The sequence below is a fragment of the Bos taurus genome, chromosome 8 (genome assembly GCF_002263795.3).
Source record: "Bos taurus isolate L1 Dominette 01449 registration number 42190680 breed Hereford chromosome 8, ARS-UCD2.0, whole genome shotgun sequence".
Lineage (NCBI taxonomy): Eukaryota > Metazoa > Chordata > Mammalia > Artiodactyla > Bovidae > Bos > Bos taurus.
In genome coordinates this window covers 110,542,167-110,566,075 of record NC_037335.1, presented here as the reverse complement: position 1 = coordinate 110,566,075, position 23,909 = coordinate 110,542,167, and the positions used below count along the sequence as shown (strand labels likewise).

The window sequence follows — 23,909 nt, the reverse complement described above, 5'->3', positions numbered from 1 at the left end:
CAGGCACCTCCTGCGGGTACTGTCTGGTCCCAGAGTTCAGCATCTGACAGAGACACAGACGTACACGTCACCCCCTCCTCTGGACACATGGGAGGGCAGTGGGCTGAGAAGGCTACTTAGAGGAAGGGGTGCTTTGCTTGGTTTTGAAGAACAAATGAAATAGGAAAAATCTAAGCCGAAGAAGTAATGTACAAACACAGGAGATATAAAGGCACACCTGGGAGCCATATGACAGCTGGGTACTAGCTGAGGGTAGAAGAGCCAGTTACGAGATCAACAGATGCTGAGCCAACAGAACTGTTACAAAGCCAGCATGCGCTGAGGCACCGCAGGCTAACAGGAGTAACGACCATTTGTAACCATGTAAACAGCTACAGCTCTGAAACTAGGTTGAGCGATTAAAATTGGACTGGTGGCTTCACACCCAGGTACTAGAATCCTTTACCTTCCTCTCAGTTTGCTGAGAGGAAAAGGAAAAAAATCAAGAGCTCGGAAAACATCAGGATCCAGGTATCCTGAGTTAGAAGGAGGTACTTGTAATGCATTTTATTTCTTTAGTGCCAAAAGCTTGAAAAGTAAGCTAGGGACTAGGAAGGATTCATTTCTAGAATTTAGCCTAGAGGAAAAATATGAAATACGGTAAAATTTATACTAAGTTAAATGAACTACACTGCCTGCAAATAAAGAAGTGTTATGCAGTCATTAAAATACTGCTTAAAAATGTCTATGAAAACCATGGGAAAAATGCTTGTAACATGAAGTAGGAAAAACAGAACACAAAATTATGGGCGCAAGAAGAAGAGAACTGTGAAGAGAAAGAAAGAATCATCATTAATCTCACCACCAAGGGGTGATCCCCAGCAAAGCCTCACTGTGTGCTGCTGTTACACGTGTTTACACGTGAACACACGTCTACACGTGTGCGCCCACGTACAGGCAGGTACGTACACAACCACGGTGACTGAGCAAGCACACGCCTACACACACACTCACACAGTGCTTGTCAACAAGAACAGGCATAAGAAGCCTTCTTTAAAAATGGCTAATTTCTGGGCTGAAAGCATTTTTGTTATAAAATGGTTAAATTAGGTCCACAAAGTGATCTGGCACCTAACTTCTGACCAGAACAGTATTTTAATAAGAGAACGTTCGCTGGGTTCTGACCATCCGCCTTACAAGCACACTTCTGGGACGCGGGCTCTGGGGTGGCTCCAGGGAGGCCGTGTGGACCGGGTTCGCGCACCTCCCCACTTACTAAGGCATGGTGCTCCGGGACGTTGCAGTGCAGCACGCCCACTGGGATGAGGGGGACGGAGAAGCTGGGCGGTGGGGGCCCGTACACAATGGGGGCACCAGCAGGGGGCGGGCCATACACAACAGTGCCAGGGCTGAGAGGTCGGCTATTGTTGGGCAAGGGAGGCGGCGGTGCGTAGAGGGCCATGCCCTGTGGCACAGGAGAGCCGTCAGGGAATACGGTGTACATCATGTATCCAGGAGGAGGGACAAATGGGCGGTCATCGTGGTCATCCAGCTCGCTCTCCTCCCGGCTCTCTCCTCCACTGTCTGCATCTTCAAACAGAAACACAGGAGCGTGTGTTATTCCCGTGGCTTACTAGGTAAACACACTTAGCAGAGAACAGCAGCATTCAGGCCGAGATATCAGAGATGCAAAAATAAAATTTTGTAAAAAACATCAAAAGCAGTTTTGAAAAGTAGATCAAGACAGAGATTCCAATTCTTTCCACCAGGTGAACCCGAGTTTCTCCAACACCTATCCATTGGTTTGCTTTTTTCCCGTCTTCATTCACTCATCACTCAGCAACACTTGGGTGCCTGCTCCGTGTTACATGGAGGCCAGCAGAGAAGCACTACGAGACCCACAGCTCCAACATCCGGGCACAGCCTCTCTCGGGGCTTTGCTCACTCATCTCTCCAGGAAGCAAGAACTAGCTGTGTGTGCCACTGATGACCGAGCACACAGCCGGCACTCCACTTCCTGAATGAACAAATTCGCAGAATGCAATATTCCCATTTTACAGATTAACACTCTACTGCTGCTGCTACTGCTGCCAAGTCGCTTCAGTCGTGTCTGACTCTGTGCGACCCCACAGACGGCAGCCCACCAGGCCCCGCCGTCCCTGGGATTCTCCAGGCAAGAACACTGGAGTGGGTTGCCATTTCCTTCTCCAATGCACAAAAGTGAAAAGCGAAAGTGAAGTCGCCCAGTCATGTTCGACCCTCAGCGACCCCATGGACTGCAGCCCACCAGGCTCCTCCGTCCCTGGGATTTCCCAGGCAAGAGTACTGGAGTGGGGTGCCATTGCCTTCTCCGAGAGCAGCTAAATAATTTGCCTAGAATGACACAGCTACTTAGTGAAAGAGCCGGGATTTACCCCAGGTCAGACTCTTTCCTCTGGGGCTCTGGAAGACAGACTCGCAACACTTCACTTCAGTTGGTAATTAACGCCCCGAGACGAGGGTGTAAACTGCCACGCTCCAGGAGCACAGGTGAGCTGCTCAGCACGCCTGGGTAAGGCAGAGAGGACGAAGGTCCAGCAGAAGAGTGCTGCTCGAGGACCTGCGTCTTGCTGAAGTCACGGGGTGTCAGTGGGCACGGAGGAACAGTTTGGGAGAGAAAGGAAGTAGAATGTTCCGAACAGAGGGCTTCAAACATGGAGGTGTGAGAAACACAGCATGCAGCTGGGTGTGGCTGACAGGCGGGAGAGGGACAGGAAGGGAGGCAAGGGGCCACTGGCCACGGCCAGGTCACAGAGGGCTCCCGAGCAGGCTGAGAGACTGGACTGTACTTTATGGATTTCAGGGGACCAAAAGTCATTAACCAGGCAAGAGAAATGCAACTTCCGGGATGTGATCTGACTTACCTTTATTTGAAAACGATTTATGTAAGCCGCTCCTGATGGGAGAATACACCCAGTATCCGGAGGCAGCTTGAGGGGCGCCGTCTTCCCTCCCGTCCTGCTGTGGTTTTCTAATAGGAGTCGAGGCTGCGTACTTCAGCCCGACACCAGAGTCCTTCGTGGCCTGGGAGCTGTGGCTGGAAACCTAGACAAATGACAGAGGAGCACAGCGTCTCTTAGAAATAAAGGCTGATGTGGAGAAAGATCAGAGTCTACAGCAAGGCCGACAAAGAGCTGGTTTCTCTTCCCACATCATAATTCTCGTTCTCACAGGGGAAAGTGAGACGTGGTCACATGGTCATATAACCTGCATGTGTGCCAGCCTCCTGGCTCCCGTACTCATCCTTCCTAGTGGTCTCTCTTCCTTTGGTAAGATCACGGAAAGCAGGTGCCTTCCAGGCTGCCTGTGCTCCGTCTCCTGTGGTGCTGGGGGCCAGGCCTGGCCTTAGAGCTCTACCGTTGCGATCCTTCTCCTTCCCAGTTGCAGGTTGGCCCTCCAAGCCCTCAGCCGACTCGGGCTCTGCTCTAACTTGCGCTGCTTCCCCCTGTGGCCCTGGCTGTGCCAAGATGTCTGGCTTCCTCAGAGGTCTGGGAGGAGGATCTTAGATTCCGCTCTTGGGGTTTTGAGGAAGTCCACACGGCCCTGGGATCCCAGCGGGTGAGGGCTGCTTCTCCTGACTGTGGCTGTCAGCAGATTCCAGCAGGATGTCGCTCTCAGCTCTGGAGGAGAGCCTCTCCTTCCTTCCCACATTCAGGCCAAACCTTCACTCTGTGCCCACTGACACCCCTTAACCCTCCTCTCCTCCAGCTCCTCTGCTCTAGCCTCCTCCATCCTGCACCCGAATGAGTTCAAACAGCCCCACCAGAGCAGCTCACGCACTGCAAGTCTAGCCTTCACACTCTGCCAGACTACTCCTCCGAAACTAGAGCTCTGATCATAGCACACACAGCCGCAGTTTCCCAAGGCCTACGTAATTAAGGGTAAGGGATTTTGAAGTCCCTTTAAAAAAAAATTCATGGCCCCAATCTACTTTGCCTTTCACTGTTCCCATCCCACCCTCAAGCCCCGCAAGGCTACCTGCCATGGCTGACCCAACGCTCCTCGTCCTCGTGGGCTGTCCCCTCACTCCTGAGAGCACATCCCGTGAGGGCTGCTTAGCGCTCACTTCACGCCCCTGCTTGTGAAGGCGTCTTCCCTAGACATCCCCATGAGATGAATCTGTAACTCTCTGCGACGTGCCTGTCACTGCTTCGTAACTGCACGGGTGTAACTGCTCCTCCCCAGCTCATCAACTCTTGGAGGGCAGGGGCTCTATTGCTCATCACGGCTTCCCACCAAGTCCTGCACTTGACCTAGACCTCATAAGCGCTGAGTGAATGTCCGTTAAACGGAAATGAAATGCAGGTGCCTGTGTTTCTGTCTCAGCCTCTGTGTAATTCTACTGCCATTTTCAACAGTTTCAACAGGCTCTCTGGGCTCAAGTCACTTAATCTCCCTTACAGGATCCTTATTCCAGGACCCCACCACATACACCTGAGCACGAGTGGGCAAGTGCCACGTTTCCTGGGAATGCCCCATTTCCATCTCAGTATAAACACTTAAGAACCTCAACGCATGGCTTAGCCTAGATAGGTTGTTCTTGACACTTGATCACAGATTTACGGAAGGCAACTTTGTTACATTTTCTTAAAGAAAACTTAGTATATATTCCCAACAACACAGACTTCCTACTTTTGATGATGATGGTGGTGGCATAAAGTACCAATAGCCTCGTCTTTTGAAAGGATCTGCCATGCTGCTGATGTAATCATTCTGGTAAGAAACTTCACATCGGAGTTCAGCAATTTCTTCCAAAATATTTTCAATGCCTCCTCTGTTATCTGTAAAGGAAAGTTATTCCATGAGTTGGGCATGAAATCATCTACTTCCTTTCGCTCTCAAATGTGATTCCATGAGAGCCAATGATTCTTAGTTCCTCACAGCTGTCCTTTGGTAATAAGTGTTTGCTGACACTTAAAGAGGACAGACATATCCTGCTGCTATTCACTTAGAAAGCGAGCCAGAGAAAGAAACAGATTTGTAAACATTCCTTTTTTTGAAAATACAAAAATGAATCTCTTCTCCTCTGTAATCAAGTCCCTGGATATTGCACTTACATACATTGGAAAAAGTTCTTTATTTATTAAGCTAATTATCACAGCTCTATAAATCAAGCATGGGCTTGACTGGTAACAAATAAATCTGCTAAAGGGAAAAAACCAACAGAATGATCTGATTTTAAAACCAAAGCCCAGTACTTTACCCGCCCCGGTGCGGTCTAGTGAGTCCCGCAGCCTTGCGATCTCTCTCCTCTGTCTCTCCATGGTCTCATTCCACCTCTCGATTTCCAGCGCCTGTGAGCTTGCTCCTTGGGTGCCTGCCTCTACTTTCTCCATCTCAATTCGAAGATATTAAAAAAATCACATATGAGAAGTTGCCAGTGAATGTTCTTTTCCAGATGCATTTCTCCTTGCAGTATGATTTATAATCCCCTGATTTTTTACTTCTACTTTACTAATGAGGAACCCCATTACTCCAGACATTTAAACCCTGCAATGCCTGGCACCCAGCAGAGGATCGAGTACTGACTGCCGACGGGACCTCAGAACCCTTGGAGAGGGCCCCTACCGCAATTCAGTTGCTTAGGAACTGAGATGGACCCAAGAAGGAGGTGGTCTCATGGGGAGCCGGCACTGACCTGCTCCTCTCTCTCCCTGAGGAGGTTCTGCAGGAGTTCGATCTCCGCTTCCGCTCGGGTCAGATCCCTTGCGGCCTGTGCTGCCTTTCTGCTGAACCGCTCTGCTTCCTGCAGGTCCTGCTGGGACGGAGGCGCGGGGAAGGCAGCACGGCACTGTGGGCTGTGCTCTTCTTCTCTCTCCCTCCCAGACTCAGTCTCTGCTCTCATCAGCTCGCACGCCTGGCTACCCCCTGCACAGGAGGCGCCCGGCCCCACCTCGCCTACCCATCACTTGGCAGCCCCCACAACCCCTCTGTGGGGTCCAAGTAGGCAGGGTGCTACATCAGAAAAGCACAGACCAGCTTTTCCTCCCCTGTCCCACAGTCTCCCATGACTGGGGGGGGACTCTGGGCTCCCTTGGTGAGGCTTCTCCCTCCTTCGACCTGTGGTCTTAATCGCATCAGCATTTTCATCCTATACAGGCTGTGACAGACTTATCTCGGGCAGGACTCATAATAACACTGTGAAGAGATATACGATCCTCTATACATGATGAAAGGGCTGAGGTTCAGAAGGATGACACCGCAGGCCTGAAGACTTCTGCTTAGCTGTGCGTTGACAGCTGCCTCCCTCAGCGGACCCCTGCACTCTGAGGTGAAGACGGTGCGCTTCATTTATGGTTCTTTGGGGACTGCCTAGAGCACCACACCCATGGCAGGGCTGTGATGGGGAACTGCACCCATCAGGTCTGAAGAGAAGCAGACAACTTTACGCAAGAGCCAGAGTCTCTAATGAGAGCTCAAAAACACAAGTGGCTAGGTATCTCGGCAGGGCAGCCGTGGTGGGCACTTGCTCTGTGCATGGGACTCACCTCTGCACGCTCCTGGTTAATTTTCATAACAGTTCCATGAAGGGACTTGAGCTGGTCTTTGGCGATGGTGAGCTCAGCCGTGGCTATCTTATCAGAGGCGGCCACAGCCTTCTTTAGTTTCTTCAATTCTTTATCTAAACCCAGAACCTGCGCCTGAGATTTAGCACCTTCAAGTTTCTTCTGAGATAAAAAAAAAAAGACAGAGAGATGACTCATTTGGTAGCAATGAACTAAGATGCAAGCCCCACGCGAGCAGGGACTCTGTTCACAAGCCCCAGGGACTCTGTTCACAAGCCCCAAGCCTAGAACAATGCCAGGTACACAGCAGGGGCTCCGAGTGAAAAATAAAAACGCCTCCACACTGTACAGTAACTAAGAATGAAATCAGTACACTTAGTCTGGAGGCTTTGTGCTCCTAAACCCATTCATCTGTTGGAAAAACATTTCTTGGCACCACTGCCAAGCGATGGACCAGCCCCTGTGATCACTGGGGCATGTGGTGGTAAACCAAACAGACTTGCCTGCTGCCCTCGAGGGGCTTACGAGACGCACATATTAAACAAATGCTGAGCAAACGTGTAACTGAAACTGTGACTGCTGCTCTCAAGGGAGAGAACAAGGCACCCACCTCTGTGAGAGGCTGGCAGGAGAGACCTAGACTGGTGGGAGAGGGAGTCAGGGAGGAGAGAGGGGAGACATGGTGCAGGGGGCAAGCCAGAACAGGGAGGAGAGAGGGGGGGACACGGTGCAGGGGAAGCCAGAACAGGGAGAAGAGAGGGGGAGACACGGTGCAGGGGGCAAGCCAGAACAGGGAGAAGAGAGGGGGGAGACACGGTGCAGGGGGCAAGCCAGAACAGGGAGAAGAGAGGGGGGAGACACGGTGCAGGGGGCAAGCCAGAACTCGGGGTCTGGGGAACTGCAAGCAGCAGCACAGTGAGAAGAGGAGAGCGCTAACGGAGGCCAACCGCACAGCGCCTCAGAGGCGAAAGCGCTTTTGTCTTTATCCTAGAAACAACAGAGGCTGCTGGAGAGAAGGGAAGATGGCAGGGACTGACAGGGGTCTATTTGTGTTTTGTGCTGGCTGCTCCGAGGAGCCGGTGTAAGTGGAAATGGGGGCTGTCCCGTGGCCGCAGCCGTTGTCCAGAAGAGACGACGCGTCAGGATGGATGAGGGTGGCGGCCCTGGAGAAGGACACCGTGCAGATATTCCAGAGAGATTTTGGAGGCAGACTCGTAAGACTAGGGAACTGGTGTGTTCTCACTGAAGCATGAAGCAGGCCACTCGCTGGGGCTGGGAGAAGGTACAGAACAGTGCAGCCTGAGAGCACGCTTCCAGAGAGCAGTGAAGCGGCTGCCAACCGAGGCTGCAGACACTCAGTGCCACCACTATGCCCGGATGGGTGGTTTTTAATTCAGGAATAGTCAGCCACGAGTGTAGGGCTAAAGAAAGCAGACAGCTGCTGTTTTGTCACAGAAGATAGGAGAAAGGAGCTAGGAATTTGAGGATATTTGCAAACAATGGTGATAGTGGGAGGCCGTGGAACTTAAGTTGGACGAGGAAGAAAGTAAAGACAGGAAGGCCGTACACCAGGAAAGCCGGGGCTCAGGCACTGGGATCGTCCAGCGCGAGGGTGCTGACAGGAGAGGAGGCTGTGGTCAGAGCAGGGTGCTCCAGCTCATGACCTCAGAGACGCTGGCTGCAGCTTCTGGATCGGACACTGTGTGACAAGGGGAGTAGTGGCTGGGGTAGCTTTGGAGAAGCTTAAAAAGAGGACAGGGAATCAGAAGGAAAAGAGAAGCTTAAAGAGAGAGCAGGGAATCAGAAGGAAAAGAGAAGCTTAAAAAGAGAGCAGGGAATCAGAAAGAAAAGAGAAGCTTAAAAAGAGAGCAGGGAATCAGAAAGAAAAGAGAAGCTTAAAAAGAGAGCAGGGAATCAGAAAGAAAAGAGAAGCTTAAAAAGAGAGCAGGAAATCAGAAGGAAAAGTGAGGAGTTGGAAAGTAATGTTCCACAGACATGTCCAGTTTGGAAAGGGGTGTAGAAGGAGGCAAATTATCCCAAAAGCATTTAAGTACCACCCAGCAGACTCTTCACTCGCTCCTTACATCCCAATTCCCTTGTTTCCATCTACCACGCTCCCTCATCTCAGGCTCCAGATCCAGTGATCTGCATCCAACTCTCTCTAGGGCAGGCCCCCTCTGAGCCACCAGTGCAGCCAGAGGTGACCGTGGACCACAGCCCTCTCAGCTGCCCCCTCGTTGAGAGCAGGACCCTGGCAGCAGGGACTCGTGTGTCTTTTTCCTGGTCTTGCCCACCTTCTTCTCTAACTCCTGGAGTTGGGCTAGAATTCTCTCCTTCTCTTCATCAGCTTCCTGCAGTTGCAGATCTGTAAGCCCTTGGATTTCCTCCATACTTTTCAGATTTTCTTGTAAATAGTGAATCTCATTCTCTAACTGCTGAATTCTTGCTTCATGTTGCCTCTTGTCAAAATTAATCTGTGAGGAAATCAAGTTTCAAAAATGATTTTTAAGCAAAATATTTTTTGAGCAAAATAAACACCTTCTGGAGAATTGTATTTCATTTTACTAAAGAGTATTAATGGCTTACTGGGGATGGGTTAGTCACAACTGCTCTCTAGGATCCACTTTAACATGTGCCTCATCCTTAGAATAGTTACATCAAGAACTCAGATTCCTGCACTATACTATGCTCCAGCAATGTGGTGTTACTGACCTGCACATTAAGAAACAGCTCACTTGCTTCCAAAATAAGGAAAACACAGTGTCATGCCAAAGCCTGACTTTGACATCGGTCACCACACTCAGGGCTACATTTCGGTCACACACAGTCTGACTTACTAGAAGTGACACTTAACAGCAATTACTGTATTTTTTAAACATTACACCGTAAAGGTATAACCCCTTATCAAGGTGTAATGAACAGAGCGAGCACTGTGTGTGTGGCCATGCCGTGCTGCTTGCGGAATCAGTTTCCCGCCCGGGGACCCAAGCCCACTTTCTGGGCCACGAAAGTGAGGAGTCTTAACCCTGGGCCACCAGGGAACGCCCGACTCTGTATTGACACGAAAGGGAAGCGCTGTGACTTGCTGAAAAGCGCACGTTTCCTAAACGCTCCCCTCCGGCTGCCTCCTGCCCACCTCTTACCCTAGCTTCTAGTGCTCTCTCACAGGCCTGCCTGAATGCTTCCTGTCCGTCCGCCAGCTTCTCCTGATGCAGAGCCATTTCTTCTTGGAGTTTTCTTTCCCTCCCTTGGGCTTCCTCTTTCTCCCACTGAGAACGTGTCAGCATTTCACTGAATTGTATCTGCAAGTCAGCAAGACTTTTCCCTAAGACATCTGAAGGACTGTGGATTCTGCTAAGGGGGGAGAGGAAAGATGTTATAAATGTGACATTTCATTTTTGACGCTGGACGCAGGCATGCCAGTGACATTAGTACACGACTAAGAAGGGCTGTGTGGGACGGCAGCTGTTGTCAATCCACGGCAAATCACTGTGCACCTCTGGAGTGCAAAGCTTTGTTTTATCAACTGACTGCTGCCACTCTGAGAGCACAGGCTACCTTCAGGCTAACAATGTATGTTCAAAGAATAAACGCCCATTTCACATTTTCAAATTAGCCTGTTTTTCTTTAGCTATTTGTTTTCTACTTAAAGTGTATAATGTAACTCTACTTCCTGACCATCTGCAGTAAGCTTGCAAGAATGCATTACTCATAAAACCTTTATGTTTTTTAAATTAAATAATAACAAAACATATAAAAGATTAAAAAAATCAGTGATGGACAACTTGAATTAAGTAATCTGTGTCTCAATCATGGTCATACGATAAGGAGAAAACCTTACAAAAGAAATCAGCCATGCACAGTTGCAGAAAGGGGATTTTGTCACTGAAGCCCACATTCACAACTCAGCCCACTCTACACCTGGCGGTCCTGACCTTCCATTACCTCATCTCTCCAGCTCCTGATTTCAATTTTCTCCTTACTTCATCTACACGAGCTGCCACTTCTTCTGGACGAATCAGACCATCAGCTACATGATTAAGGTGATTCTGGAAATCTTTAAGTTGCTGTTTTAACAGGTTATTGTCATCCTATGGAAGGAGGCAAAATGAAGAGGGGTAAAAGTTACCAAAACAAAATTAAAAAATACAGTCACACACACACACACAGCCTATATTATTTACCATATAATAGTTCTCGTCAACTTCTTTTACCAATTTTTTAAAAACCTTTTCCACTATGGCTGACAATATCTGAATCTACTGATTAACCCAAAGTCACAAAAGACACAAACAGGCATGATGATGTGTGTCCTGGTGACGCAAAAGGAAGTGCCTATGGACACTACCTTCTTCTTGCCAAAAACTAAATACTGTGAATCTAAATGAACCTCTGTATAAGAACACGTCAATCAACGCCACGGGGATGCAGCCAGCAAAATCTAGACTAAGAACATGTCAATCAACCCCACGGGGATGCAGCCAGCAAAATCTAGACCACGGGAAACTCTACAAGACAAAGACCTGGTTTTCTTCAGTATGGAACAAAGGTCAAAGAAGAGCAAAGCCATCGATTACAAGAGGCTTAAGACTCAAGTCAACTAAATGCACTGTGTACACATCGTTTGGATTCCAAAAAGCACTTCTAAAAACTTATGAGACAATTTGAATATTCTTAAGGTATTTGGCGATATTAGGGGGTGACTATAATTTTAAGGTATCACAATGGCATCCATGTTTACGCCTTTTTTTTTTTTTTCCTGTCCATGCCACGCAGCTTGTGGCATCTCAGCTCCCCAACCAGGAACTAAACCCTGACCACGGCAGTGAAAGCCCAGAAGCCTAACCACAAGGCCTTCAGGGAACTCCTTTACGCTTCTTGCTAAAGCCCTTATTTTTCAGAGGCACATACAGTAGTATGTTATTTACAGATAAAATCAGATGTTTCGGATTTACTTCAAAATAATTCAGTGTGAACACATGTGGGGGCGGGGTGTGGAGGATGTTCAGTTCAGTCGCTCAGTCGTGTCCGATTCTTTGTGACCCCATGAATCACAGCACGCCAGGCCTCCCTGTCCATCACCAACTCCCGGAGTTCACTCAAACTCATGTCCATCGAGTTGGTGATGCCATCCAGCCATCTCGTCCTCTGTCATCCCCTTCTCCTCCTGCCCTCAGTCCCTCCCAGCATCAGAGTCTTTTCCAATGAGTCAACTCTTCATATGAGGTGGCCAAAGTACTGGAGTTTCAGCTTCAGCATCAGTCCTTCCAATGAACACCCAGGACTGGTCTCCTTTAGGACTGGTTGGATCTCCCTGCAGTCCAAGGGACTCACAACAGTTTTCTCCAGCACCATAGTTCAAAAACATCAGTTCTTCGGCGCTCAGCTTTCTTCACAGTCCAACTCTCACATCCATACATGACCACTGGAAAAACCATAGCCTTGACTAGACGGACCTTTGCTGGCAAAGTAATGTCTCTGCTTTTCAATATGCTATCTAGGTTGGTCATAACTTTCCTTCCAAGGAGTAAGCATCTTTTAATTTCATGGCTGCAGTCACCATCTGCAGTGATTTTGGAGCCCCAAAAAATAAAGTCTGACACTGTTTCCCCATCTATTTCCCATGAAGTGATGGGACCAGATGCCATGATCTTCGATTTCTGAATGTTGAGCTTTAAGCCAACTTTTTCACTCTCCTCTTTCACTTTCATCAAGAGGCTCTTTAGTTCTTCTTCACTTTCTGCCATAAGGGTGGTGTCATCTGCATATCTGAGGTTATTGATATTTCTCCCGGCAATCTTGATTCCAGCTTGTGCTTCCTCCAGCCCAGCGTTTCTCATGATGTACTCTGCATAGAAGTTAAATAAGTAGGGTGACAATATACAGCCTTGATGTACTCCTTTTCCTATTTGGAACCAGTCTGTTGTTCCATGTCCAGTTCTAACTGTTGCTTCCTGACCTGCATATAGGTTTTTCAAGAGGCAGGTCAGGTGGTCTGGTATTCCCATCTCTTTCAGAATTTTCCACAGTTTATTGTGATCCACACAGTCAAAGGCTTTGGCATAGTCAATAAGGCAGAAATAGATGTTTTTCTGGAACTCTCTTGCTTTTTCCATGATCCAGCCGATGTTGGCAATTTGGTCTCTGGTTCCTCTGCCTTTTCTAAAACCAGCTTGAGCAACTGGAAGTTCACAGTTTATGTATTGCTAAAGCCTGGCTTGGAAAATTTTGAGCATTACTTTACTAGCGTGTGAGATGAGTGCAATTGTGCGGTAGTTTGAGCATTCTTTGGCATTGCCTTTCTTTGGGATTGGAATGAAAACCGACCTTTTCCAGTCCTGTGGCCACTGCTGAGTTTTCCAAATTTGCTGGCATATTGAGTGCAGCACTTTCACAGCATCATTCTAGAACCTCCAAACAAGCTCTCAAGGTGGAGGACGTTACAGATTAAATAAGACTGGATGTGTGTTACAGATGAAGTAAGATAGGCCATGTGTGGCAACTGTTGAAGATGAGTGATATATGCATTCGGGCTCACTTTGGTACTCTACTTTGGTATACATTGGAGAACGCACACAATTCAGAGTTAGAAAAAACAGAAACAGAACCAGCTCCGCGTAACACCGAAGCTTCTCTAGCAGCTTACAATGCTCTGTGGGAGTATTCGTTATCTGCGAGCATACTTTCACGAACAAACTAGTGAACATATCTAGACCCCAGAATTAAATCCACATAAAGTCTCTTTCAAGTGAAAAAAAAAACTGATAAAATTTCCCTAAATTAGACAGAAAAATAGTTCTACATCCTAAGTTCCCCCGAATACCTATATGCTATTTCAGTGATTAATCTTCTTTAAACCTGGTATAATACTGGGTTTTTTGTTTCAACACTGTTAACTCAAATGGTGAATTCAGCATTACAATGAACAGGTCTGTCCACCTGGACTCTCTTATCTGTTAACTGTCCCTGCCCTTTGCCCCGAGGCACCCATATTTGCACTACTATCTAATCCTGGTCACAGGTGACCTGACCCAGGGAAAGCCAACCCACTGACTAGACAGAAGACGAGTTCTCACTCCCTCCAGCATTAGAACCAAAATCCAGTCCAGCAAGTCTGCAGGAGAGCTAGTCCTGTAAAGCCACACTGGCGCAGGGCTGGAGTCGATGCTGGGTCCAGGGAGACAGAGCGGGAGAAGCGAGAGCCACCTGGACGGGAGTTGGCAGCGCAGCCCTGGTCACCGGTGAGCTGCCTGTCTCCTTCCTCGAGCCAGCACTAGGAGGTTTTGGCTCACAGCAGCGAAACCATTTCTGACAAAGATAAATGCAATGAGTTTAACTTGAACTCCGTATCAGGAGTTTAGAAGGCCAAGCAACCAAACGACCCAGTTCTAACTAAGAGAATCTCATAGCATGGACCAGCATTCTGGAAAGCTGCTCTCAGTTTCTCCTTTGCAGAGAAGGCTCCTGAAGTCCTTTTCTTTAAGAGATATATACTGAAGTACTTAGGGTTGAAATAAAGAGGTATGATATTTTCTTTAAAGTATCCCAGCAATAAAAAAAAAAAAAGTGGACTAACTGAAACAAGAATGGCAGAATGCTGAAGACTGTGAGCTGAGTAAACAAAAGGGCATGAGGCTATTTTTTCTCTGATTTTGTAATGATTTGCAAATTTCCATAGTAAAAATAAAAAATAATACAATGAATACCTAACAAACAGAACTCACACAAGAATAGAAAGCATGTATATCTTTTATGATATTCACTTCAGAAGCTGAAATGATAGCAGTAAAAACGAGATTCTAGGTAACTAGATTTCCTTAAACTTCGAGAAAAAAATATTCTATGCACTGGGAGAAAAGAGAGAGAATTCAGGTGAGCTTATATAGTCTTACTTGTCACAAACCCCCTACATGAATTTTTGGAGCCCTCCTCACAAATAAACACAACTCTGCCCCTTGGTTTCTGGTGACGTGGAACAGCTGGCGCCTCAGCTGTGAGGCCCCCGACCTCACAGACCTGGAAACCTGTGTGTTGGTCCAGGTACTCATTTTTTCAGACATCTGTCCTCTTTGAGAATGTTTCATTACCTGGAAAATCCTGTCCACCTGCTTCTCCTGCAGTTTATGGGGCAGGTTATTGCGAAAATAGCTGTAAAATTAATTTGCCCAAGAAAACTCCCATAAATGTAAAATGACTGCATTTTTAATGACGTCACTTCTGAGAAAGGGACTGTGAAACCTTTACAATTAAGAAGTTCTACTGCAACCCATTCTAGTTATATTCCTGGATAATTACAAAAATATTTCAGTGGAGGAAGAATGCATCCAACTGCTTACTTTAGCCCAGTCCGGTAATAATGGTATTATTAGGGGAAATGCAGGGTATTGCTGTGATCCATCAGTTTACAGTATTCTCCGTTTATGATCAACACAGCCTCCATCTCTTAGCACCATCTGCTGCTGCTAAGTCGCTTCAGTCGTGTCCGACTCTGTGCGACCCCATAGATGGCAGCCCACCAGGCTCCCCCATCCCTGGGATTCTCCAGGCAAGGACACTGGAGTGGGCTGCCATTTCCTTCTCCAATGCATGAAAGTGAAAAGTGAAAGTGAAGTCGCTCAGTCGTGTCTGACGCTTAGCGACCCCATGGCCTGCAGCCCACCAGGCTCCCCGTCCGTGGAATTTTCCAGGCGAGAGTGCTGGAGTGGGGTGCCATTGCCTTCTCCGCTTAGCACCATCGTAACAACACAAAGGACGTGCACAGCAGTCATCTCAGAACGCTGGGTCACAAGCAACAGAAGCTACGGCGCTATCCTAGTTCAAATTCCTTTTTCCAAATAACTTACTGCATGTAAGAGCAGGTTGTAGGGTGTCTGACTAATGGATGGCAACATCTGTGGGCGTCCCAAGTCAGAATGTATCTGGAGCCAGCAAGTCCCTACCTGCAGCTGTTTAAGCTGGGTGCGGAGCTCACTGTTTTCTTGTTCTTTTTCTTCCGAGAGCTGGGCTTTTCCCAGGGCGTTCTTGAGGGCTTGTTTTTCTTTCTCAAGTTCTGTTTGTAGAGTTGATTGTTCTAGCTATTGCCATAGGAAGCAATGATACAAAAAAGTAAAATAGCAATGATTTATGATCTAATAAGGCATAAATAAACTGAAGGGACTTAGCACGCATGCATAAACGCACATACACATAAATCCCTTGGGAGCTTTGGTTTTATAATTCAGTTTTATGTTTGTACCTCCAAATTAAAAGGCCCAAGGTAGGTTTTCCACAGGCCTCCTTCAACTATTAATACATAAGGAAGGGTAAGCATCAGAATCTCCAGGAGGGAGCCCAGATACCAGATACAGGAGGGAGCTCTGTGAGGGAGTCAACAATTACCACTCTCCCTTCCCTTAGACCAACATTTCTTACACCGTGGTCCTCAACCACCTGCATCAGAATCACTGGGCACGCTTGTTAAACACGCAGAGGCCTGGTCTCCATCTCAGACTTGATGGGCCAGAGTCTCTAGGACGAGGCCCAGGAACCTGCATTTAACAAGTGACTTCAATAACTAAAAGGTGCCAATCAGAGACCTGTAAAGCCGAGCGAGAAGGTCTGGCACGCCCGTGCTCTCAGTGTACGGCTGGAAGACCAGTGCTGGTAGTCTTGATGCCAAGGAAGGGAATGCCCTTTTAAATGCCACATGAATTTGTGAAAAGGCCTATTTTTGTCAAGACTTATAAGAAAAATTAAAGAAGGACAAGGGAAGTACAAAAGATTTTTAAGTTAGTAAGGGCTGGCTTAAACATTTAAATTTTATTTCAAAGGAGATACCATCTAGAAATTGTATTTACTATTAGTTACAAAATATATTAATATTTACTGCTATTTTAATTGTTTTTCTTCCCAATCTCCTCTTTTCCACACTCTGATCAGGTCAACTACAGTTTTATAAAACTTGGTACTCTTAAGAAATATAATGCTGTCAACCAGTAAATGGTCATTTAGTATTTAATAAGTAAACGAATGGAAAGTAACACAATTACTATAATAAGCCAACCTATTTTTATTTCCTTTTCTAATCATATGAAAGCAATTTTACATGAATTCCTGGGATTCAAACTACTTCATTTTTTAACTAACTACCTTATTTTTAACTGACATATAACTGATTTATGTTTCAGCGTACACCTGTTCTTTTCAGATTCTTCTCCATTACAGGTTATTGTAAGACACTGCACACAGTTCCCTGTGCTACAGGGTGGGCCCTTGCTTGCCTATTTTAAATGCAGTAGCATGTACATATTAATACCTAATTCCCAATTTAGCTCTCCTCTTCCCTTTCCCCTTTGGTAAACATAAATTTGTCTTCTATGTCTATGAGTCTATTTCTGTTTTGTAAATAAGTTCATTTCTATCATTTTTTTTAGATTCTTCATGTAAGTGATATATGCTAATTGCTTTTCTCTGATTTACTTCACTTAGTATGATCATCTCTCGGCCTCTCCACTTGACTGCAAATGGTATTTCATTCCCTTTTATGGCTAACTAATATTACACACACACACTGCATTTTCTTTATCCATTCATCTATTTATAGACATTTAAGTTGCTCCCAAGTCTTGGTTACTGTACCAATAAACAGTGCTGCTGTGAACATTGGCACGCATGTATCTTTTCAAATAGTTTTCCTCTTTCCCAGATATAGATCCAGGAGTGGGACTGCTGGATCATATAGTAACTGTTTTCAGGTTTTTAAGAAACCTCCATACTGTTCTCCACAGTGGCTGCACCAACGTACACTCCCCACAGCAGTGTAGGAGGGCTCCCTTTTCTCCACACCCTCACCAGCATTTACTGTTTGTAGATGATGGGCATTCTGACTAGTGTGACGTGGTACCTCACTGTAGTTTTGATTCATATTTCTCTAATAATTAGCAGTGTTGAGCATCTCTTCCTGTGCCCGTTTCCAACTATCTTCCCTAACTCTCACCCAGTGAGAAGCTATCAGCCTGCTTGGGTGCGGGTGCTGGACAGGCACCTACAGTCTGGGCATTCACTGTGCTGAGTCTAGCAGGAGAGACGGACGGTCTAAACAGATGCTTTCACACGCAGGATAAAATGCTTTGAGCACAAGGTAAAGGAAAATCAGAGTCCTGAACCCAGATTTTCAGCAGATACAGTGGAAGGTCTGAGTGGGCCTCCTGGTGGAAAATGCAACCCATTTGTCTAAAAGCTAAACAAAACTGTATTTTAATGCGATCAAGAATATACTATAACTGGTCACCGTCTGCCTCTCTGCCCTGATTTCTCACTCTCACTCCCTACTCGTCTCCTCGTCCCTGGCATACTGGAGGCACACTTTCAGCATTTCAAATGCACTATGCGCTCTCTCCTCGCCTCTCTGCCGAGAGCACATCCCTAACCTCTGCTCATCTCACCCCTGCACTCTCTGCACGGCCAAACCCAGTCACCTTCCAAGTCTCGGCTGAAATGTCATTACCACGGGCAGTTTTCCCTGACCACCGCTCCCCTAGCACAGGGCCCTAACCCTTTCTCCCTCTAACACCTGTTTCACCTACCGGACTGTCAGCTTCACAAGGACAGTGTAACCACGGCTGTGCTGCTCTCTGCAGCAACCAGGGCATCTGGTCTTTAATGGCCAATCAATAAGTGTTTATTGGATGAATAAATATTTATCTAATTTTCAAGGTATAATTTAAAGTAGAGGATGTTTCACCCAAACAAAACAGAAAGCAGCACAGTAAAATGTAATACCAACTTAAAAGAGGTCTCTTGGAGCTGGTTTGAGAAAGAAAAACTAGAATTTACTGATCACCAACTGTCAGTGCTTCCTGTCCATTGTCTCACTTATCCTCACCATAACCCACATGACAGAAGAGGTCAGTATCTGTCAGAAGCGCAGAGCCATGAAGTGACTTGCCCATGTTCAAAGAGGTCATACTTAGGCTCAGACCGTCTGACTCCAAACATGTGCTCTTCTCATCACTTCACATTGTTGTTCAGTTGCTAAGTTGTGTTTGACTCTTCTGCGACCCCATGGACTGTAGCCTTCCAGGGTCCTCTGTCTATAGGATTTCTCAGGCAAGAATACTGGAGTGGGTTGCCACTTCCATCTCCAGGGGATCTTCTCAACCCAGGGCTTGATCAAACCTGCATCTCCTGCACTGTGGGTGGATACTTTACCACTGAGCCACTGGGGAAGCCCATCAGTCCACATGGGCTTAAAAAGTGTTTAATATTAGAGTAAATGAAAGGAAAGCTGTTATGTTAAGGCCCAGGCTACTTGGTTTCTACATGGCTTCTGCTCTTACTCACCTGGCTGAGCCTTGCTAGTTCTCCCAGCTCTTTTTTGAGCTGGCTGGCTTCAGCATCCTTCATCCTCAGCTGCGCCTCTAACTCAGCCTCGTAGGCACTGAGGTCTCCGTGGGTCTGCTGCAGGGACGCGTTCACCTCATGCTGCTCTGCAAGGGCGCTTTCTAGCTCTGCAAGCTCCTGCAAAGATTCAGTGTATGTTTAAGTACAGAACCCTCATTGTGCTGCTGAAGCATCTGCAAGTCGTTATAAGTAACCCGAGCACTTAAACCAAATGCTGGCCAGCCACTGCTGCCCAGGCGCAGAGAGCATTCACCAGCCATATGAGGAGGCCGCAGGCTGTGTGAATCCAGGTTGGAAAACAAAACTCTGACTGTCATCAGAAAAATCAGCAAGCTACAACGTGTTTTTCAGAGTAACCAGATGTGTGATCCTTTAAACGAGTCTTATGTATTCATAAGAAGAAAAAGAAAAGAGGATAAAATTTAAGGCCTATTTTCCTTCAGACACAGGAATAAACATTTTCACATTCGTTATTTCACTATACCCTCAGAGTAACTATGTAAGGCAAGGTATTATCCCCGATTCACAGATGAGGAAGTGCAGAATGAACATCGAGGTAAACAGCACCGGGCTGTGCAGCTAAAAAAACGATGAGTCAGAATATGCACTGGGATTTCTGACTCCAAAGCCCAGACTTTCTATTAAACCATAGTATGTTCACTGACCAGAGAGTGAAATGGGACGAGCACGCTCTAATATTAAGGATGAAGGAGAAATGTAAACCCATGTCAACACGTGTAGTACACACTGATTAGCACGCCACAGTTCTGACCACTTTAGGCCATTTTTTTATGATTAAACATTATAATTTTCATCTATTTATTTGGGATCTTGAAGAATTAGACCAAACTACTCTGGATTACAAAGGAGAACCTTGTGATGAGAACTTCTTAGAAGAGTTTCTCAGCGGGTGATAAAAGACCACCCTGCATCTGAATCACCGGGGTCACTTGTCTGGGATGCAGACGCTACACATAACCAACAGAGAATTCATATCCAGAATATATAAAGAGTTTCTACAAATCATTAAGAAAAAGACAGACAATCCAACAGAAAAAAATGGGCAAGGAATATGAAGAGGGAATTCACTGAAGACAAAAACTGAACGGCAAATAAACAGATGAAAAGTACTTAACTTCTGCAGTAATTCGGGGGAAGTGTAGTTAAAACAAGACAGTATTTTGCACAGAACATAGAGGAACAAGCTGAACCACGCGTGAGGAAACAATCAGACGAATCTAGATGCTGGGGTGCCATTCAGAACCACTAGCTGGATTCTACACACACACACACAAGCTATAAACAACAGAAAAAATGGCTCAGATATTAAACAGTATTAAGGAACTGCTGCTGATTTTCTAGGTGTAATAATGGTATCATAGTGATGGAAGAAAATAGCCTCGTTTTAAAGAGATGTGGACTAAAGGGATGATGTCTTAACACCTGCAACTTTCAAATGACCCAGCTATATATATATATATATGGTAAACTATTTGTTTAATTTAGGAGAACACACAGAAGCTCAATGAACTCTTCTTTCAACTGTCCTGTAAATGTAAAAAAATACAAAGATCATTTCAAACCTAGCAGATTGGCAAACACTAAGTCTGGCAAAATATTATATTTCCTGAATTTGATCCTTATTCTGTGCTTACGTTAGAAAATGTCCTTGTTCTTAGGAAAGACATGCTGAAGTATTTCAAAGCTAAAGACCATGATTGCCTACAACTAATTCTAACATGATTAGGAAAAAAAGTAATATAAAAATGTACATAAAATCATGTAAAATTAAATATGAGATAAAGCAAATGTGGTAAAGTATTAATCGGTGACTCTGAATGGAAATTACAGAGTGATTCTTGCAACTCTCCTGTATGCTTGAAATTATTTCAAAATTAAGGCTTACAAAATGAAAGTTAGATAACTGTAAGGTCATGGCAAGGATGTGGTGTAATGGTAGCCTTCACACTGCTGGTGGGAACAGAAGTTCACAGAATGACTACAGACAGTAATTTGATAATGTCTAGTGAACTGGGGGAGGCACACACTCTTTGACCCACAGCCCCCTGTGAGCACAGTCCCCATGCTCTGGATATATGTAAGAATGTCACTCTCAGTATCATAATAGTGAAAGACTAGAAACCATCTCAATATCCCCCAAGAAGAGGATGAATAAGCAATAAATTCTGCGGTATGCACAGACAATGGGATGTTACATATATCAAAAAAAATAAAGTAGAGCTCTAAATGCATCAATGTGCACAATTCTCAAAAACATAAACATGAAGGAAGAAAGGAAGTGTCCAAAGAATACACGATGTGCTTTTTATATAAATCCTAAAACTATGCAAAACAATACTACATATTTTTATAGATGGCCACACATAAAATAAAAGAAGAGATATAGAGGGAAATAATAACCATACTCAGGGTTTCGCTACTTCTAGGAGGCAGTACACAGAGGGCTTCAAGGATGTCTGTATGTTTTATTTTTTAAGCTGAGTTGTTGGTACATGGTGCTAAATATTTTTGATATTCTTATATGCCTGATAAATTTCATAACATTAAAACACATTAATTCAAATTTCCAAAGACATCCCTACTGGGGTGAGGTCTGGGAACCTGGCTCCTCTTGCAGCATGAAGTCTGCCAAACAACTAAGACAAAGCAAACGAAATCTCTGGATGAATGTCAGCAAACCAAGCGCGGAAGGGTTTAATTTACAACGCTGTGCCCGCCTTGTTATCTGTAAAACAACACTAACATTACGAAGCAATAACAACAGGGATAAGAAAAATTATGTTGTACTTAATTTTGCTGCACAAATAATAAAATATGAACATCTAATATAGTAATTATAAAAGCTACACTTTCTTATCCTTTCAAGTTATTTGAACACAGTACTTTGCAGGGATAGAAATTCTGCTAAAATAATCTTCCTTTTCTTAGTAAAGTAAAAAAAAGACTCCAAGCGTATCACAAGGGGAAAGCCCAAAGCCCTGCACAGCCACTGCCAGCTCCGTCACTCACAACTGCAGCGTCGCTAACGCCCTTAACTAGCTTCATCTGGACACCGCCTACTTCTGAGGCTAAGAACAGACAAGAAGAAGCGAAGCACACCTTCCTCATATTTTCTGCATCTAAGGCGACTATTTCCAGCTGGTCCCTTTCCTGCTCGACCTGGGCCAAGCTCTGCAGCAGCGCCTCTTTCTCATCCTGCAGCCTTCTGCACTCGTTCTGGGCCTGCGCGGCCTGGCCCTTCACAGTCCCCAGGTATTCCTGCAGCCCACTGATGACGCCTTCTAAGTCCTTCTTCAGGGCTTCATTTGCTGCTATCTGGCCTAAGCAAGACAGAGAAAGGGAAGGTGATGATGTACAAAAGAAAATGCTTTCAGGATATATTATTACTGCATTTAGACTCCTTAGCTATTTGTTACTAGCTAAGAATGAAATTCTAAGCTTCCAATTATTTCCTACTATCTTAGTTTTCATATTTAAGATACAGTAACAGCTTCCCCCTATTACCCATGGAACAGGACTATCAAGCATGTATACAATAAAAATAGTGTAGTCATTGGCATTGCTTATGAAATGCTTAATTCATGCTGTAAAAAGTTTAAAGTAGTAATTTCCAAATACAATAATGAAGAATGTGCAACAAAACTGAGATCTTACTACTGGACACATGAAACAAAACCAAGTCAAATCCAAGATGAGCAACATTAACCTATAACCTGAAGACTTCAGAAAACAACCACCAATCACATACTGGGTACCTACTATGTCCAGGCACTTTATGAACACTTTCTCATATAATCCTCTCCAAAACTAATGATCACGACAAAAATAACTTGTCCCAGGTCACACAGCTGATAACGGCAAAACAAGGACTGGGATATTTTTACACCAAGCCAAGGTTCTTATCATTACGGTCTAGTATCTTCCTCTTCCTCTATTTTGGCAATGTCACAATTTAAATTTGCATTGCAAAAATAGATTCAAAAATTCTTTCTGCACTCTCCTTATAACCAGACACTGAGTGCTTGATAGCAGGGATAAGTGACAAGGATTTTATGCCTTAGAAGAAGACAATCACGTGCCAGTGTTTATCATGATCACGTACGGACTTCCTGCCATAGTGACCTGACTCAGTAGGACATCAACCCAAGAAAACCAAAATAAAAATGTTTACCTTTATTAAACATTTTTAAGAACTCTGTAAGTATTTCCCTATTAAATACTAGCACTAACAGCTGAAGCATATTCAGCTAATATGTGGATTAACGCCTGTCATTTGTCTTTTACTAACACTGAAACCGGTACACCTCAAATCATGCTTAGAATTCTCACCTTCAGTAAGCTGTTGTTCAAGGTCCTTAATCTCTTCAGTTTCTTTAGCAATTCTAGAAAGTATTTCGTCCAAACGGCTCTCAAGCTGTTTGTACTGCTTGTTCATAATGTCAAATTGTTGTTCTTTACCCCTTTTCTGAGCCTTCATATGGCACTAAATTGAAAAAAAAAAAATCAAAATTCTTTTAATGTTTATAAAGATAATAATCCTTAATAACATTTCTAAGGAAGAATGGAAAAGAAAATGTAACAGTTTGCATCTGTTTTGTGTCAGACACTGTGTTGTTTCCACATGAGCAGTTTTCTTTGCGACCCCATGGACTGCAGCACGCCAGGCCTCCCTGTCCATCACCAACCCCTGGAGCTTGCTCAGACTCATGTCCATTGAGTCAGTGATGCCAACCATCTTGTTCTCTGTCGTCCCTTCTCCTCCTGTCTTTAATCTTTCCCAGCATCAAGGTCTTTTCCAACGAATCAGCTCTTTGCATCAGGTGGCCAAAGTACTGGAGCTTCAGCTTCAGCATCAGTCCTTCCAATGAATATTCAGGACTGATTTCCTTTAGGATTGACTGGTTTAATCTCCTTGAAGTTGAAGGGACTCTCAAGAGTCTTCTCCAACTCCATAGTTCAAAAGCATCAATTCTTTGGCACTCA

General features: G+C 45.4%; 1 protein-coding gene across 8 annotated transcripts in view; it reads right to left on the bottom strand.

Annotated features, from left to right (window-relative positions):
* The window catches only part of CNTRL (centriolin), an 87,864-nt gene that overhangs the window by 28,035 nt on the left and 35,920 nt on the right, over positions 1-23,909 (bottom strand). For 7 of the 8 annotated variants that reach the window (XM_024996363.2, XM_024996364.2, XM_024996370.2 and 4 more), the window contains exons 12-24: positions 23,256-23,409; positions 22,026-22,246; positions 18,846-19,022; positions 15,464-15,598; positions 10,470-10,615; positions 9,668-9,878; positions 8,819-8,998; positions 6,507-6,686; positions 5,657-5,773; positions 5,222-5,354; positions 4,651-4,799; positions 2,883-3,063; positions 1,256-1,569 (exon numbers count right to left, since the gene is read on the bottom strand). In XM_024996363.2, the coding sequence (XP_024852131.1) occupies positions 1,256-1,569; positions 2,883-3,063; positions 4,651-4,799; positions 5,222-5,354; positions 5,657-5,773; positions 6,507-6,686; positions 8,819-8,998; positions 9,668-9,878; positions 10,470-10,615; positions 15,464-15,598; positions 18,846-19,022; positions 22,026-22,246; positions 23,256-23,409 (2,298 nt within the window). The remainder of the gene's footprint in view (positions 1-1,255; positions 1,570-2,882; positions 3,064-4,650; positions 4,800-5,221; positions 5,355-5,656; positions 5,774-6,506; positions 6,687-8,818; positions 8,999-9,667; positions 9,879-10,469; positions 10,616-15,463; positions 15,599-18,845; positions 19,023-22,025; positions 22,247-23,255; positions 23,410-23,909) is intronic. The other variant, XM_010808331.4, reaches the window with a different exon arrangement.